The sequence below is a fragment of the Merops nubicus genome, unplaced genomic scaffold (assembly GCF_000691845.1).
Source record: "Merops nubicus isolate BGI_N331 unplaced genomic scaffold, ASM69184v1 scaffold22562, whole genome shotgun sequence".
Lineage (NCBI taxonomy): Eukaryota > Metazoa > Chordata > Aves > Coraciiformes > Meropidae > Merops > Merops nubicus.
The window spans coordinates 19,373-35,928 of record NW_008593130.1 but is presented as its reverse complement, the minus strand read 5'-3'; the positions used below and the strand labels follow the sequence as shown (position 1 = coordinate 35,928).

Here is a 16,556-nt window from a genome sequence, read left to right as displayed (position 1 = left end):
TCCTGTGAAGCCCATGGAAACGCCAGGTCCTTGAGACCTCTCCCTCCTTGCCAAATTTCCCTGATACACGGGTTTGAAAGTTTGAGGGACAGAAGGTGGTTGCAAACCCCTCACTTTTCTGTAGAAAATCAAGCAAGCAACATATTTTTTGCATTCTTTTCTTCCTTAGCATTTAGTATGTACCTGAGTCACAGCTTCACATTTTGCAACTTTTTTTTTCCCTTCTATTTCTGGTTAGTTTGCTTGCTTGTTTTTGCAGTCACTGAGACTCTTCTTTCGAATTATCTCAAGTCTCCAGAAGCTGGAGTTTCAAGATAAAGATCACAGAGTAATGACAGTCAGCAACACCGTGCTAATGAAAAACAAGGAGTACATCTCTGAGGGTAACCGGTACTTCGAGATGTTTTGTCCATGAGGAGCTCACTTTGGGTGCATGTCTGGCATGCCAGAGATGCAAGCACACAAGAAGTGGGACTCTCCCAGAAAAAAAACTGGGAGAAGCAGTGATAATGTTTAGCTGTCTGTCCTTGAGCCTGGATAATTTCACCCCTGGAATGCCTGTTCGGCTGTGGTACAGGGAAGAGGGCTGCTGTAATCCTCAAAGGTTTGGTCCTGTTCAAGTGACTGCCTGTACCCGAGAGTGCCCAGCAGGAGAAGGACATTTCAGTGAATGCCTGCTGGCTCCTGAGAGCATCTCTGTATGAATACAAGAGTTTGGCATTTGTGTATCTGGGCACCTCTGACTGCAGAAAACTACGTGTGTATAGAAAAATCTCCTGCCAGGCTTCCTCCTGTTGGCAGTTAAGATAATTTCAGAGCTCTACTCCAAGAGCTCAGTCTCAGTCACCTGGTGAGGAATGGCCACACCTGAATTACCTGGTTTCTGGTCTTTCAATTCTTTTTCTGGCTCTCATCTGTGCTAGTCTGTGTGAGCTCAAGGGCTGTTTGGCCCTGGCCCTGGAGCTGTTGCTGAAGAGCTGCTTGCTGGAGTTGGGAGGGCTGCAAATGAACCACTTGAGTCCCAGTGAGCCAGCATTAAACTATCTTGCAGGAGCAAACACCTACAAGATGTTTTTCAAGGGGCTTTCCCCTCTCTGGGCTCATGATGCTAAGTGAGTTGCTGCCCACAGTGAAGGATCCAGACTAGCAGATGTCTGCATTATCCCTTCTCTCCTTTCTCCACACAGATCTGGTGAGCAGCTATTCTATGACTCCCCCTACTCTGAACATCACTGAGGAGGAACACGTCATCAACGCCAAGGACACACTGAGCATCACCTGCAGGTAAGGCACAAGCAAGTGTGGGTCTGCCTAGACTGCTGTTACCTAGCAAGTGCTGGAGGACCAGGCAAGGAGAACCCACCAGGGAGACCTTCACTGCAGTATACCTGCAAATTAGCATGGCTGACTAGAAATCTTCCATAATCACCAAGTCTAAATTCATCTAATTAATTAATTGAGAAAGAAGCTGAATATGTCACAGAGGAGATGGTGATAACCTCTGCTGTAGTCTTTCAGGCAGAGGGAAAGTAGAGAAACATTTGTGTGATCTGACAGCTTCCTTGAAAGCTCTTCAGGGAAATTTGCCTTCCTAACTCTTCTTGTCTTTGTCTGACGTTGCTTATTCTCACCTCATCAGGGGCTGCTAGGGTGGTAGTTCTAGTTTCTAAATCTGGCAGGTCATTTGGGGGGACACTGAGAAAAACCCATGGGAGAAGGCAATGCTGGACTTAGTGGTGGCTGTGAGAGGTTTCCAGCTTTTTCGGGAAGCTAGGATTTAATGCTCTGCCTTGTAAACATTGGGATGAAGAGAATCCCTGGCCAGGTCCAGGGAATAACTGTAAGAGGAGCTGAAGAATCTCTGCTTGTTTTGGGGACTGTGGGTCTGGGAAGGTGATGCCCCTGAACTGATTTATCCTATGCTGGGAGACTTGGCTGTACATGTTCTCAGCACTACCTGGAAAGAAAGGAAAAAAACAAACCCACAAGTGGAAGAGCTGACCAAGGTAAATTTTCCTGACAAAGCTGGAGTTTCCCTTCAGCAGCTGAAAGCAGATCCATGCTTGGGATCTGAGTGCTAGGGCCCAACGGGGGTATAAATTGAGCATGGGCCTCAAATGGGTGTTTCTCAGTGTTATATATAACCATGGAGCAATTACTGCAAATGCTTGGCTGGCATTGTGTTCATGTCTCGTCACAAACATATTTAACTTTTCCTGGAACAGATGGCATTGCTTTTACTTTGTGAATCAGTTCATAACCAGGGGAGAGGGACAGATGAGAGGTTGTTGGTGGCCGTACTAAACTGATTTCACTTGGTCTAGGAAGCTAAATGGTGGTGGGCTGGCTCACAGTGACACGAGGAGCAGTGGTGTGTGCTAAGGGGTAGGAAATGCGTGAGTTAGAGGACTGGGAGGCATGGAGGAAGAGGAGGGAGTTCAGGGACTCCAGTGCTCTGCTGTGGTACCTGTCTCCACAGAGGGATGTGGGAACTGACATGATCTGTAAGACCTTGGAAGAGGGAAGATTCAGTGAGACTATTCTGAATGAGCTCATAACCAGGCCAGACTCTTTCTCAGCAGTGGCCCAGGGAGGGACACAGAAAGTGGTTTCAAGACTCTCTTGCTTTCAGATTGAGCCAAGGCTAAAAGACATACTGAATTTAGAGTTGTGGTTAAAGAAAGTGTCTTCTGCAGTCGAGCATGAACATAACTGCTTAGCACCATGAGGTGGAAAGCCTTTCTTTTTGGCTAATGCTTCTTGCCTGCAGACAGGATTGCCCTTTCCTTGTTAGGTATCAATTAATAGAAAGGAAAAACACATGAAGTGGGAAAAAAAACCCAACCGTATTTCCAGTGCAGACTCTGCACAGCCTGCCCTTGCTGGGACCATCATACAAGCCACAGTCTCTCCAAGTGGCAACAAGCTCACTGTTTCCTGTGGCAGTGCCAAGGCTCATCCTTCAGGCTCACTGGGCAGCATCCACACAGCATGGTGGCACAGGCATGGCTGAGGTAAGGGACACCCATGCCCCTGGATCCCAGGGGCCATACAGGACTGAACTGGGCAGTCAAAGAGCAGCAGGGCCATCTGCACTCAGTCCTAAAACCCATGGACCCCCTGCCCATGTTGCTCCCTGGCTGCATCCTGCTGTGCCAGCTGTGCTCCTCAGGGGCTGTGCAGTGTCCTCTGCACCATCCACTGGTAGATAAGTCTCAGCATCTCCTGCATGGCTCAGAGGTTCCCCTTCTCCCTCTGTGCTCTCAAGCCTGTGTTTATCTAATGTCTTGAGGAGAGGATTTTGACTGTGGGACACTGTTACTTCATGTGAATGAAAAGTAAATCTCGCCTGGTCCCTGGATCTCTAATTACAGCCAGCTGCATCTCCAACCTCTTCTCTGGACCATGGCCCACCCTGGGAAGACCTGGCTTGTGTTAATGGGAGCTGAAGGGAAAAACATGCAGACCACCAAGAGAACAGGCAAAGGAGAGGGTGGTGGGGCAGGGTAGGGCAGAAACAAACACGAAATCAAATCCTCCTGCTGAGCATCATGTTGGAGGTGGCTTCAGTTTGACCCTGGTCTTCCCTTGAGAACAATGTCCTCTGGCTGCTCTTCGAGCTGCCCTGGAGCCAGGAGCATGGGCCTGCTCGAGGCAGTGCTGCAGCAGAAAGCTGAGCTCAAACCCCCCAGTGTGAAACTCCCTGGAGATGTTTCAAGCTTCACCCACCGAGCGTGAGAGTCCTGCAGCCAACCGCACTCTCAGGCTCCCTGGCAGCAGCCTGGATCTCACACACCCACAGCTCTGCAGCCCCCCTCCTGCTCTGCAGCCCACCTAGCCTCAGCAGTGACCAGAGCCCTGCCAGGCCGTGGGACAAGCAATGCCTCTGGAGCTGAGCATGCTTAACAGAGACCCAAGGACACAGCACACACAAGGAGCCACCTGATGCTGGGGTTCTGTTTGCAGATGGGATTACATACAGGCAGGTTCCCTTGTCACTCAGCACAATGCACCCATGAGAGGTCCAGACAGAGCAGGGGACAGGTGTAGGAGCGTTCCTCAAAACACGGATCATGCCAGGGCTGGCTGAGAGCCCCAGTGATGCTTTGACCTAAGCAAGTGACAGAACAGGGCAAAGGGGCTGATGCCCACATGGACACTGCATCTTTTATTAGCTCCCATCCCAAGAAGGAAGGAAAGAATATTGTGAATCTGCATTCATGTCCTCAGCAGCCTGCACCGGGGGCAGGCAGAAAGCTTGTGCTGTTCTGGAGCTTTGGTCCTGCTCTGGCAGGGGGGTTGGATTCGATGATCTCCGGAGGTCCCTTCCAACCCCTGACATTCTGTGATTCTGTGATTCTGGCTCATCAGTATTGGAACAGAGCCCACAGGAGCTGGCTGCACAACAGCAGAAACCTCCAGAGGGATCAGCTTGGTCGTGGCTGTGTCAGCCCATTCCCATCCCAGCCCATCCCAGCCCAGCCCATCCTGCAGGTGCTGGGCACCCAGGTGGAGAGTGAGCATCGTGCAGCTGTGGTATTGAGAAAAACACGGGCAAGGTGCTCCTTTGCTGCCCAGTGACTTGTTGATAGAGCTGATGTCCAGATGCACAAACCCTCCTCTGGCAGAGAAGAAATATTTGACCCCAGAGCCCTTTTGGCACCCATGGAGGAAATGAGTGCTGTGGCAGGGCTGAAGGAGGCAGGATGAGGCAGTGCCCCACCATGACCACTTCAGAGCAGTGTCTGAGGGCACACAACACCCGCTGCTCTTTCCTACACGTGTGCGACCGCTGCAAACATCCTCCGTGGTGCTGAGGGGGGATCTGTCTTATCCCAGCTAAGCCACAAAGCCACAGCCAGCTTTGCTCATCATACAATGCTTGGGAGCTTCAAAGAGGATTGAAGAAAAGTGGTGCCAATTGAAACGTCTCCCTTGAAGAGTATCTGTCCTGAAAAGATTTCAGAAAACATCTGTGGAGAAGCCTACAGTACATCTGTTTCCAGCTGGCATCAGTAGGCTCCATCACCCAGAGGCACATTATCACAGAGCTGAAAGAAAACAACTTGGGAATGAATCTTCAAAGGTGACAGATAGGAAGGAAGTAACGATCCAAAACGCTGCCTGGACCTTTCTTCAAATGCAGAGGATAAATTCAGAGATAAATCCAAGCAAGTTTGGCTGCCGTCAGCCCTGCCTTCTTCTGGTTCTCTTAACACACCAGCAACATTAACTTGGACTCACACTAATGTCTACACCTTCTGTGTCCTCACTGAATCTGGTCGAGCAGCACATCCCTGGAGGTATTTAAAAGATGTGTAGATGTAGTGCTTAGAGACACAGTGTAGTGGTGACCTGGCAGTGCTTAGAGACATGGTCTGGTGGTGACCTGGCAGTGCTGGGTTAACAGCAGGACTTGACGGTCTTGAAGGTCTCTTCCAACCAGAACAATTCCATGATTCTATGATGCCAGGAATGCTTTAGTTTAGAGCTGCCCACGGGCTGGTCGTCAGGTCTGTTTGTACTGGCCCATCTGTGTTTATATAAATACGTGTCACTCAGCTACTGCTGCCCTTGATGGTTAATAAAACAAGTGGGGCTGATAATGCGTGAAAATCCCAGCGGGTAAACAAACAGAGAGCGGAAACGCTGGAGACTTGTACAACTATCCTGCTCCACGTGGAGCACCAAGAACCCCTGAGCAAATGCCAGAGGGCTTTGGGGCTCCTTTGTGCAGTCAGGGTGCGACGCACTCGGCTCCAGGGTCTGGTGTCTGGTGCAGCAGGGCCATGGACACTAGAGCAATGGGCATGGCAGAGGCCACTGAGTGCTACCAGTTCAGTGACTTCAGTTACTGTTATTTATCCTGTGTATGCATGCGATGGGAAAAACTCAAAATTCAAGACTTATTTTTATTGAAATGTTCATGACTTGATGTCACAAGTGAACTTGATGATCCTAGAGGTCTTTTCCAACCCTTGTGATCCCTGAGTCTGATACTTTGGAGAAGCCTGCCTGGGATTCATGAACACAAGCCCCAGGAGCTGCACTTCAAATCCTGCCTCAGGAACTGATAGCAAGTTTAGTGAGCACAGAAGTTTGAGCTGGGTCAGAGGGGCTGCGTGGCTGTCCCCAAGGGCACGTCACTGCCTCCAGAGCCCCTGTGCCTGTCTCCAAACTCATCCGCAGCGAGCTAGGCAGCGGGAGCTGGAAGAAGGTAAAGTCTGGAGGAAGATAAATCAGCTGCTGGAAACAAACACAAAGGGGCAGGTCTTTCCCCACGCTTGGACAGAAATCCTGTCCTCATGACGACTGAGGCATTGTGCCCTCCGATGGCACCTTATCTCGCTTCCTCCTCGCTGTCCCTTGCTCTCTGCTGGATCCAGCTCCTGCTGACGGTCACGGTTTGGCTGTGCTTAAAAGCATCTGCCCGCAGAGCTTCCCTGGCAGAGGGGCTGCGTGTGCCAACATGCTCGTTCCCAACTTGCATCACAGATGAGCCCAGTTTCCCCTAATAGAGCAAACGGTGCTGACAAAAGGCCATTTTTACACCCACGGCCGTCTCTTGCCATGGCTTCTTTCTTCCCATTCCTCTTTTTTTTTTTTGCACATTCTTAAGTGACTCTCAGCTACGCTGGCAAACTTTCAAGTGGGGACTAGGCCTTCCTCTGAAAGGGGCTCTGATTTCACAGAAGGAAGCTTCCAGTAGGGAATAAAAGCTTGTTTTGTGTGTAGTAAACAAGTGGAGTTACGGCAAGGCAGGGTGGCGCGTGCGTGCGTACTTGTGCGTAGGCAAGCCTCCCGCTCTGGGGATCCTCAGCTATAAATAAATGCACACGTGCACGCTCTGCCTGGGGGGTTCTTGCAGATCCTGGACTTTTCTGTTTGTCTTTGGGCCACTGGTGAACAGGGTCTGTGGCTGTGACCCTCAGAGAGGTGTCTGTAGGAGGTGGGAAGGGGCAGCAGCCCCAGGGGAGTGCTGGGGGGTTGAAGGGGCTGCAGGATATGTCTACAGGAGGGGTCCTGTGCAGAGCAAGGGAACCCTCTCCCACAGCAGCCAAAAGGAAACAGCTGGCAGCTGGACAGAAGGCAGTCAGCTGAGCCTCCCCTTGTTTTCTCCTTGCTGTCTTTTATCCCTAACTCCCCCCTGCTTTTCTCTTTCTCGCTTTCTTTCCAGTCTGCTCTCCTTCCCTCATTCTCCTTCCCACTCCATTCATCACACTGCAAGCCCCAGCCAGCAGCTACCCTGAGCCAAGGGAACTCATCACATCCGTGTGTTTTCTTAATAGCTCTGGACCCTTTTAATAATGAAAGGGAATAGAGAGTAAATTGGAGCCCTTCCTTCATGGCCCTTTGTGGCCTGGCATCAATACCAGCAATACAAAGTTCTGGGAGGGGGAGACCTCCTTGTGAGTGGGCTGATATCTTACAGCTTAGTGTGGACAGAGAGGTGGCCTGGCGAAGGGGACGGTCTTGCCCAGAGATTGGTGAAGCTGCTTGCCATCTCCTCACGCCTGTCTTTCTCCTTGGAGGACGGCAGTCCCCCCATGCTGCAGCCCCAGAGCCGTGGCTGGCTGGGCCACGTGCAGATGTGCACAGAGTCACACAGGGCAGTTAAATCCCCGCCACCTTCACCCTGCTCAGCCCACAGCTATCTTTCCTCTTTGCTCACGTCTAGAGGCCAGCACCCCTTGGAGTGGTCGTGGCCCGGGGGCAAGGTGGACCCTGCCAGGAAGGAGAAGGAGACGGAGCTGGTGGCCTCAGCAGCCCCCAGCAGCGGCCGGGCCATCCGAGAAGACGACTGTGAGGGGACGGGCACGAAGCCATACTGCAAAGTCCTGGTGCTGACGGGGGCCCAGGCCAACGACACGGGTTACTACCGCTGCTACTACAAGTACATCGATGCCAAAATCGAGGGCACCACAGCCGTCAGCACCTACGTGTTTGTGAGAGGTAAGAGCAACCCGACAGGGGGCACCTTCCAGCTGCGGGGGACCTCGGGGGCAGCTTATTTTTTATTGGAAAGAGTAAAAAGCCCCCTGTGCCCCTCGGCCTCCCCAGGCAGAGCGTGGCTGCTGCAAGCTCAGGAAGGGGCCAGCCCTGGCTCCCTCCGCTTCCAGGGAACCAATATCCCTCCATCGCTGGGGGACAGCAGCAGCGCCTGGGATTCAATTACGTCCCGGCCCGGGGGCATCGCTTCAGCCAGGCTGGAATGCAGGAATTTAAGGAGTGAAAGCCGGGCCTCAGAGACACTCTGCTGCTAAAAAAAGCACCAGTTCGCTTCTGGGCAGCTGGAGACTCTCCGAGATGCTAGTGGCTAGGGGCGACAACATGCTGTAAAGCTGAGAGGGAGAGGAGGAGTGGTACCCACACACCGTGTGCAGCCTCCTCCTGTCCCCAGGCTTGGTGGCCCTGGAGCCGCTCCACAGCAGCAGCCCCAGGTGCTTCTCTCCACGCTGCACAGGGGCTGCCTGTGTTGGCAGGGTTGTGAGACGTGTGTTGAAGGAGGGCTGTCCACCAGGCTTGGAGCTGGAACCTCAGCTCAGCAAGTGGCTGCGGGGTCAATGCTCAGTTCTCCGTGCCCCAGGGGCTCCTCCTCCGCCCTCTCCCCCACTGCTTGCAGCACGCTACAGCAAGATGAACGAGCACTGTCCCATGGAAACAGTTGGCTGAGCTATTTCTCTTTCCGCCCCCATTTATTAGTCGGTGCAGTTGTCATGAGCCAGGCAGGTCATGACAGACAAGATACATTTTTCAGAAGTCCTAGGGCAAAGCCAAATTTGCCTCAGCTACTATGCAGAGAAAAATGCAGGGACAGATCGGAAAAGGCGGGCAGCTGTTGGAGAGGAGCTGAGGTTGGTTTGGGTGATCACCTCCTCTTTCTCCATCCTAAAACAGGATAGAGCTTCCCTGGATCCCAGACGTGTTGTGAGGAGACTTCTGTGAGTTGGACAGGGGTGTTCAGACACTGTTGTATCAGGATGGAGGCAGAGAGCTCCTGACACACACTGAAAATATGTACACCCTAAGAAACTTAAATGCAGGGAGTGCCTGATTTTCTGTGTGATCCAGCAAATGCCACTCCGCCCCCTGTGCACCTTCTCTCACCTCCAGCCTCATCTGCAGCTCAGTAATGCTCTGCTCCTCACCAGAGAGCAGCGAGTGTGCCCATGTGGTGTGGCTTAGGGGCAATAAATCCCACGCTGTCGGGCCCGTGGGACTCTGGGCGCCTTGGACAGTGTGTGTGCAGCAGATGCAGCCAACACCTCGCAGCGCTGCTGTGCCCGTGGCTGCACAGCACAGGTCTGTGCCTGTTCCAGTCGGGCTGTGCCCTGTCATGGCCATCAGGCACCCAGGAAATCTCAGAATCTGACTTCCCAGGCAGGAGAAGGGACATGTCAGGAAGAGCCGGGCGTACAGTAACCGTAGCCACTGCAGAACGTCCAGATAAAGCCCTGCCTGCTCCTGCTGAATGGGGCTGCAATGTGAAACTGTCCCTGGAGAGCTTGGAAGGGCTGATGTAAGTGCTGGGGATGTTTGGAGACAGCATCATCAGACCACAGGTTTATCCATCAACCTAATTTCTCCTGTTAAGAGCTTGGTGGAACTGCCAAGAACGAAATATCTGTGTTTGGCTGGAAAAATGAGTTCTTCTGTATTTTACCTGCAGCTCAGGTCTCAAATGAACTCTCCAGGCATATGCCTCATTTCCCATGTGTCTGGTTAGGTGTGTATTTTATTACAGCTACAGATAGCACTGTAAACATACAGAATGCCTCATCAGGGTAGAGTAGGATACGTACAGCCCCCCTCTCATAAAGCTTAGCATATATTAATGAAGAAGATGCTAAATTATTCCCATCTGACCCATTAAGAAAACTTTATAGAAAATACGTGATGTGGTCAGAGAGTGGAGTTAGGATGTGAATCACAAGCTTATTGGCAGCAGGACCAGCCCAGTAAATCAGTGAGTTCTTGGCTGCCATCTGAGTGTGGAGGGGACCTCATGGTCTCTCACCTCTGGCAATGGCTGTCTCCTCCTTCTCACATGCCCAGGGCTCAGGAGAGGAATGAGGAACGTGTTCACACTCGGAAACAAATCTGTAATTTCAGAAGACAGCAATGCTGTGGTAGCACAAAACCCCAGGAAATAAAGATAGGAATCCTCTGGGCATTCTGTATTTTCATAAGAACTCACCAACATGTTTCCTGTGCACGGCTTGTTTCAGCTAAACTGTAGGAAAAAGTGCTTCACCCAGAGTAGGTCTTTGCAGCATGAACTATCACTGAAGCAACAGCTTTATAGACCAAAAATTGAAGGAATTCCCTTATGCACTTAACAGTTGGAGCACTGGGTTGGATTGTGTTTGAGCCAATGTGATCTCAACAGCGGAGTCCCCATGTGGAGATCATTACCAAATTCACCTCTGACTTGTCATTTTAGATGGGCAGCTTTAGGGGTTGGGTAGCAGAGTGAAAGGGTTTTGGGTTGGACAGTTGTCTTCCTGCTACAGTCCCTTGAAATCAATGGTTCAGCTGCCATCCAGGTGAATAAAGAGTCGCTTTTAAGGCCACAGGGATCAGTTGGTCTGATTCTAGCATAGCAGAAGCCATAAAATCTCCCCTAGCAGGTCCCACAACTCCCAGATGGGGACCCTTCAAAGCCCCATTTACCCAGGGGACAATTTCCAAAGGCAAAGCCAATCATGACCTCATGCTGGGTAGATGTTTCCAGCAACATGACTCTTACAGATGCCTAGCTGGGACTAGGGACCACTAGGGACCAGTCTCCTTATAGAGCATCCTGTGAGGCATGTGTCCCTGTAGAAACAGGCAGGCAGGGGCTGATACTACAGAAGAAATTATCCATCAGTGAGGCACTGGCAGAGGACTCTAAGCAGCTTCACAATTTGTTGTCTCTTCCAATTTTGTCTTCATCCCATTTAGTCAACTTGTGTGGGTGCTGATTCTCTGCCCTGTGTGGGAGAGTCCAAAGAGTAGAAAAACCTTCAAACCAAACATGCTGCCAAGCAGACAGGTGAGCAGCTGCCTCAGCAGCAGCTAGCATGAAGCACTGCAAGACAAACCTCATCCTTCCTATCTTCTCCAGCCATGCCTTGGGATTTATTTTGGATCTTGGTCTCTCTATATTATCTGGGAAAGAACCAGAAATGGGGTCGGTGCTGCCCTGCTGGCTTGCCATCTCCTCGGGACTGGGCTGGTCTTTGTGCTCTGTGCCTGGATAGTGCCTGGCACACAGGGCCAGGGCCGTGGCACATCTCCTTTATATGCTGCCATCAACTCTTTCCACCGTGAAGCCCCACATGGGCCTTTCTCATTTGGCAGAGGTGATGGGCTGGGCAGGATGGGACACCCTTTGTGCAGGCGCTCTCCTGCCCGGTGCTCGCTCCACGTGGAGTTTCGTGTAACGTCCTGGCCTCGTTGAGTCGTTTCACTGATTAATTTTGGGTGGTTTTGTTCTTCCTGTCAATATTTGTGCTTCCAGCCGTGGGGAGGCAGCGGAGCCCTGGAGAGCTCAGCTTATGTGTTTACCTGCTGGCGGGTGGCAGCAGGATGACATCTGCATACCACTGGGCTGAAGATCACTTCCTGGCCCGGGAAGGTTGGGCTGCCTGCCACTGCAGCCACAAGCTCTCACCAGCTGGGCCCGGGCTGGGAACCCTGCTTTCAGGGGTGTCAAACCCAGGCACAGACCTCGAGGGGTCAGGAAAGGAGAGGTCATTTCCAGCACTGCCCAAATGTCACCCGAGTGCCGCTCCGCCGGTACGGCGTGTGGTGTGGAGGAGCCAGCTGGCCCAGGCGCCCGCCTGGGCTGCTCCCTCTGCATTCCGAGCTCCAGGTGTCTCCTCCGATGGTCACACGTTGGAGTCAGGCCATCCAGCTCAACACCGCTCCCTCTGGCAAGCTCGTGGTGTGTTAAAGGAAGCCAGAAAGTCTCCTTTTCTTCGGTCCCTCTTCCCAGTTCTTTTCATGCCTCAGTTTAGCTGTTCTCCTTATTTCTCTTCTTCAGATTTTGAACAGCCATTTATTAACAAGCCAGAGACCCTCCTGATCAGCAAGAAGGAGAACACTTGGGTACCATGCCTCGTGTCCATCCCAGACCTTAACGTCACACTGATCTCGGTGAGAGCTCGGGCAGTGGGGGACTCTGGGCAGAGATGTGTTGCACTTGTTCTGCATTTGTAATCGTGTGAGTGGAAGCAGGACAGACACTGCCAGGAGTGGAAAATGCATGGGATACATTTTCCATGGAAAGTACAAGCCACTGGCTTCCTCATTTTATTTGCTCTTTGAACCTGTGCTGTCCAGTTCCCTTGGGCAGACCCCACGGGTTTCCTGCCAACCTTGTTCTCTTCCCTGGAGCTCTATGGAACAAAACAAGACTTTGTTTTAATCCTATTTCCCCACAGCATCCCCTGTTTGCTCTGGTCTCTGTGATCCACAAACCCTCTAGGTGGTCACCAGTCCCCATGAGAGAGGAGGCTGCAGCCCTGGGCTAATGACTAAAAACAACTGTGTTATCAGTTTGCTTGTGCTTTTTTTTTTACTTTTTTTTTACAATGCAAATACATCCTTCCAGGATGAGTGTTAGTATTGTACAAAGGCCTCCAGGGACATTCTGGGGGCCAGGGGCCTTTCCCTTGCCCGGGAAGGACACTACTCAAGGTCAGCACTCATCCCGGCAGGGCTGATATTTGGGACATCAGCACCAGTTTCCTTAGCTATCACTAGAGGTTTCCATTCCTGGAAGTCTCTGGCCCACTCTGCAGATGGAGAGGCTTGTGGTGCAGGATATGGCTGCTCAGGGTATAGGGGAGGCCATGATTCCTAGAAGACAAACCCTTGTGGGGAGAGGGCAGGAGGCCAGCACAACGTGATACTGCATCATTTTTTCCCACAAAAGGGATGTGTTAGCCAGCATAAAACCTGGAAAGGGTGGGTTGGGAATGCAGTTACCTTCTTATTTCAGTTGGCAAAATGTTGATTTTTCCAGCAAAATTCCTTCATCCACCCTGATGGGAAAAGCACTTTCTGGGACAACAAGAAAGGAGTGCAGGTACCCACACACTTGATCAGGGACTTCTTGTTTGTCCAGTGTGAAACTGTCATCAACAAGAAGGTCTTCAAATCCAACTTCTTCATCATCCATATAGCAGGTGAATATGTGGGAAGGTGCATGGGAGCAGCTGGATGCCTCTGAGGTCCATCAGCACGGCTCTTGGGGTTGATATGGTCCTCTCTAGCTACCCAGACTCTGCATGGTGCTTATATCCCCTCTACTGTGTGCCAGACAGAGATACACCAAACAGCAGGAGCTCACACCCAAGCCTCCTGTAACTGCATAGTCTTGAGTCAAAGAGTTAATAGATCAGAAATGTCTTTTTGTTGCCTCTTCCACACCAGGGAGCGAGCTGTACGACATCCAGCTGTATCCCAAGAAAGCCATGGAGCTGCTGGTGGGAGAGAAGCTGGTCTTGAACTGCACAGTGTGGGCTGAGTTCAACTCCGGCGTCCGCTTCCAGTGGACGTACCCTGGCAAACAGGTACCAGCAAACGGAGCAGCTGCCCCTGCACTTCAACCACTTCCCTCTGAGCCGTCCCTTCCTGGGGCTTTGTTCTGCCTCTTCACGTCACTGACAGGGCTCAGCTTCATGATCCTGACCCTGCACATCTTGCAGAGTGTTCTCCCATTTTTCTCTCCTGCAGCAGAAAGCAGACAGAGGGAAGACCCCTTGTCCTGGCAGAAAGCCCCCTCCTTGCCGAGGGGTTATTGCTCTGGGGCTCTCCTGGGCAAACACCAGCTTCACTTGCACCAGGACAAATCCAGAGCAAACTTCACTGCCTTAAAAGAAGCTATTCTAGCCACACAGCCCTGGTCACCAAGAGCCTGCAAGGAGGGGTCCCTTCCCCAGTGTGTCTTCTCCCTGTTGTAGCCTCTGTGATTTGTGAACAGTGAGACAGGGGAGTCGCCTGAGGGCATCGCCCTGGTCACATATCTGTAGGTCTCCCAGCCTGGTTACTGGGCTGCAGATCAGAGCAAAACACAAGCTAAACACTGACCCCAGCCTTAGGCAGTCAGTCGTGCAGAGCTTGTTGCCTTTCCATCACGGAGGGGAGCAGTCAGTGATAGAGATGCCTGTCCAGGGAAGGGGAAGCACCGAGCAGCAAGAAGCACAGACCCGAGGAGCCCCATCCCGTTGATGTCTTTCATCCCCTTCTCTCTGTCCCCTCCCACAGGCGCAGCGGGCAGTGATGGAGCCGGAGCGCCGCTCCCTGCAGACACACACGGAGCTCTCCAGCATCCTGACCCTCCACAACGTCAGCCAGCAGGACCTGGGCAAGTACACGTGCACTGCCACCAACGGAGCCCAGACGCTGGAGGAGAGCATCGACGTCATCGTGCACGGTACGGCACCTTCCACTCCTCAGCACCACAGCCAGAGGGGCTCCTGCCCCTCCACCCCCCTCAGCCTTCCCCCAGACCCTCAGCCCTTCTGCACCTCAGCACCACGCTGGAAGCACAACCACATTCAGCAAGGTGCCGAGGTGACAAGAGAGAGAGCTGCAAACGCCCAGCTGGCCCAAATGCCAGCTGGCAGGACACAGGACCCATGGCTCTGCAGCAGATGCAGTGCCCTGCGGCACGGCTGGCCTGGGAGGTACCCAGCTGTGGGTGCACAGGGCAGGAGTGGCACTGGGCAGCTGTGTCCTGCAGCAGGAAGTCACAGGGCAGCAGCTTCCCTGCGTCCCCCATGGCTCCCAACAGCGAGCCAGAGGCAGTGGTACCTGCCATGCACCCACACCCCCTGCCCAGGGAAGGGGTCCCCTGGAAGGGATATGGAAAAGAGGATGGGGGTTGTATGGGCAGATCACCAAATTTCACTATTGTTTCATTTTGACTTCATCATTGCAGAGGAGGAGCCATGTTCAACTGCACTGGCCCACCCGTCCTTAGCCCTTGCTGTCAGGTCCTGTGGGGAGCAGGAGAGCTTGGTGACAGCCTGACCCTTTGTGCTCTCCTCTCCTCCATGCTCTCCTTTTCTCTTGCAGAAAAGCCCTTCATCAACGTGGAGTGGAAGAAGGGCCCAGTGATAGAAGCCACCGCAGGAGACGAAGCTGTGAAGCTGCCGGTGAAAGTCGTGGCTTACCCCCCACCAGACTTCCAGTGGTAACGCACCTTTCTTAGCCTGAGCCACCTTCTCCTCTCCTCCTTCACTCTGCCAAGTAGGGAAGCTTAGCCTGGCCTCCTTGCTAGATCCCTCTGTGGCCAAGATTGTCCCAAATACCACATTTTTCCACCTGTGAGGGTCATTTCTCCCTACTGTCCTGGCTTTCAGCTGCACAGCTTGGGACAGGAGGAGGTGAGGTCTTGGGGAGAAGCAGCAAGGGTCCGCTCTGCGCTGTCTGGACAGGCCAAGTGGAACTCTCACGAGAGCTGCTGCTCTTGTCCTCCTGCAGCAGTGATCGTGGCTGCTCAGAGGAGCAAAGCCAGGTTGTGCATGGCATGGTGCTGCTCTTCACACCTGCACGCTGCTCAGGGCAGAGCTATGCCATCCCCAGCCCCACACACATCCCTACAGGACAAGGCAGACCCATAACCTGGGTCCAGGGAGAGGCCAGAGCTCTCTCCTCAGTGCTAGGAAGGGGAGCCCTGACGGCGCTCTAGCGAGGACCAGCAAAGCCCCGCCCAGCTGCCAGTGGGACACTTCCTCCCCACGGCTGCATTTTCTCTCTGCCTCCCCGCAGGTACAAGGACGGGAAGCTAATTCCCAAGCAATCTCAATCTTCAATGCAGATCAAGGATGTGTCGGAGCAGCACGCGGGGACGTACACGCTGGTTCTGCGGAACAGGCTGGCGGGGCTGGAGAAGCACATCAGCCTCCAGTTAGTCGTCAATGGTAAGGGAGGGGGCCTGGGCTGGGGCTGGGGGGCAGCGCCGAGCCCATGGCCCCGGCCTCTGGGCTGCTCCCAGACCAAGTCCCCATTGCTGTCCTGAAGCAGCTGGTGCCTCCATCATCTTCTCCCCCGCTGCTGAGGGAAGCTCTGGTTACAGCGCCGCTGGTTCCTTGTCACCTGGGTGATACAGCACAGCTCTGTTCCTGCCTCCATCACTCAGGGCAGGATATATCCTTGCTCAGGGGCTGTGTCCCAACTGCAGCTTGAGGTGCTGCTGAGGGTGGCCCTGACTGATATGGATTTGAGGGTAGGGCAGCTGCAACACACTTGGAGCCTGGAGGGAGCTGGAGCAGTTTTTCTGGGTAGGAAGCTCCTAGGAAGCTTTCCCCCCAGCAGAAACTGGTCCCTGTCATGCAGAAACCAGATGCCAGCACAAAAAGTGGTGGAAGGGTCCTGCTGCTTGGAGATTTGTCCCAGCAGGCTCTGTAGCCCTGTGCTGGTGGCTGCAAGGCAGTGCTTTGAGCCCTGCAGCATCCAGTCAATCACACTCTGCAGAGGAAGGAGAAATGACCTCACTTGACTCTGCCTAAGTATAACCTGCTCTGCCTTGAAGGCCCGAGCTCCCCAGGAGCTGCCCT

The 16,556-nt window shown here is 52.9% G+C and overlaps 1 protein-coding gene across 1 annotated transcript in view; it reads left to right on the top strand.

The window, feature by feature from the left end:
• Positions 1-1,190: 1,190 nt before the first annotated feature.
• The window catches only part of FLT4 (fms-related tyrosine kinase 4), a 34,731-nt gene continuing 19,365 nt past the window's right edge, over positions 1,191-16,556 (top strand). Inside the window, exons 1-8 of the mRNA XM_008935376.1 lie at positions 1,191-1,284; positions 7,679-7,953; positions 12,032-12,144; positions 13,016-13,178; positions 13,426-13,565; positions 14,260-14,428; positions 15,073-15,190; positions 15,769-15,920. Coding sequence (XP_008933624.1) covers positions 1,208-1,284; positions 7,679-7,953; positions 12,032-12,144; positions 13,016-13,178; positions 13,426-13,565; positions 14,260-14,428; positions 15,073-15,190; positions 15,769-15,920 — 1,207 coding nt within the window. The 5' untranslated portion in view covers positions 1,191-1,207. The remainder of the gene's footprint in view (positions 1,285-7,678; positions 7,954-12,031; positions 12,145-13,015; positions 13,179-13,425; positions 13,566-14,259; positions 14,429-15,072; positions 15,191-15,768; positions 15,921-16,556) is intronic.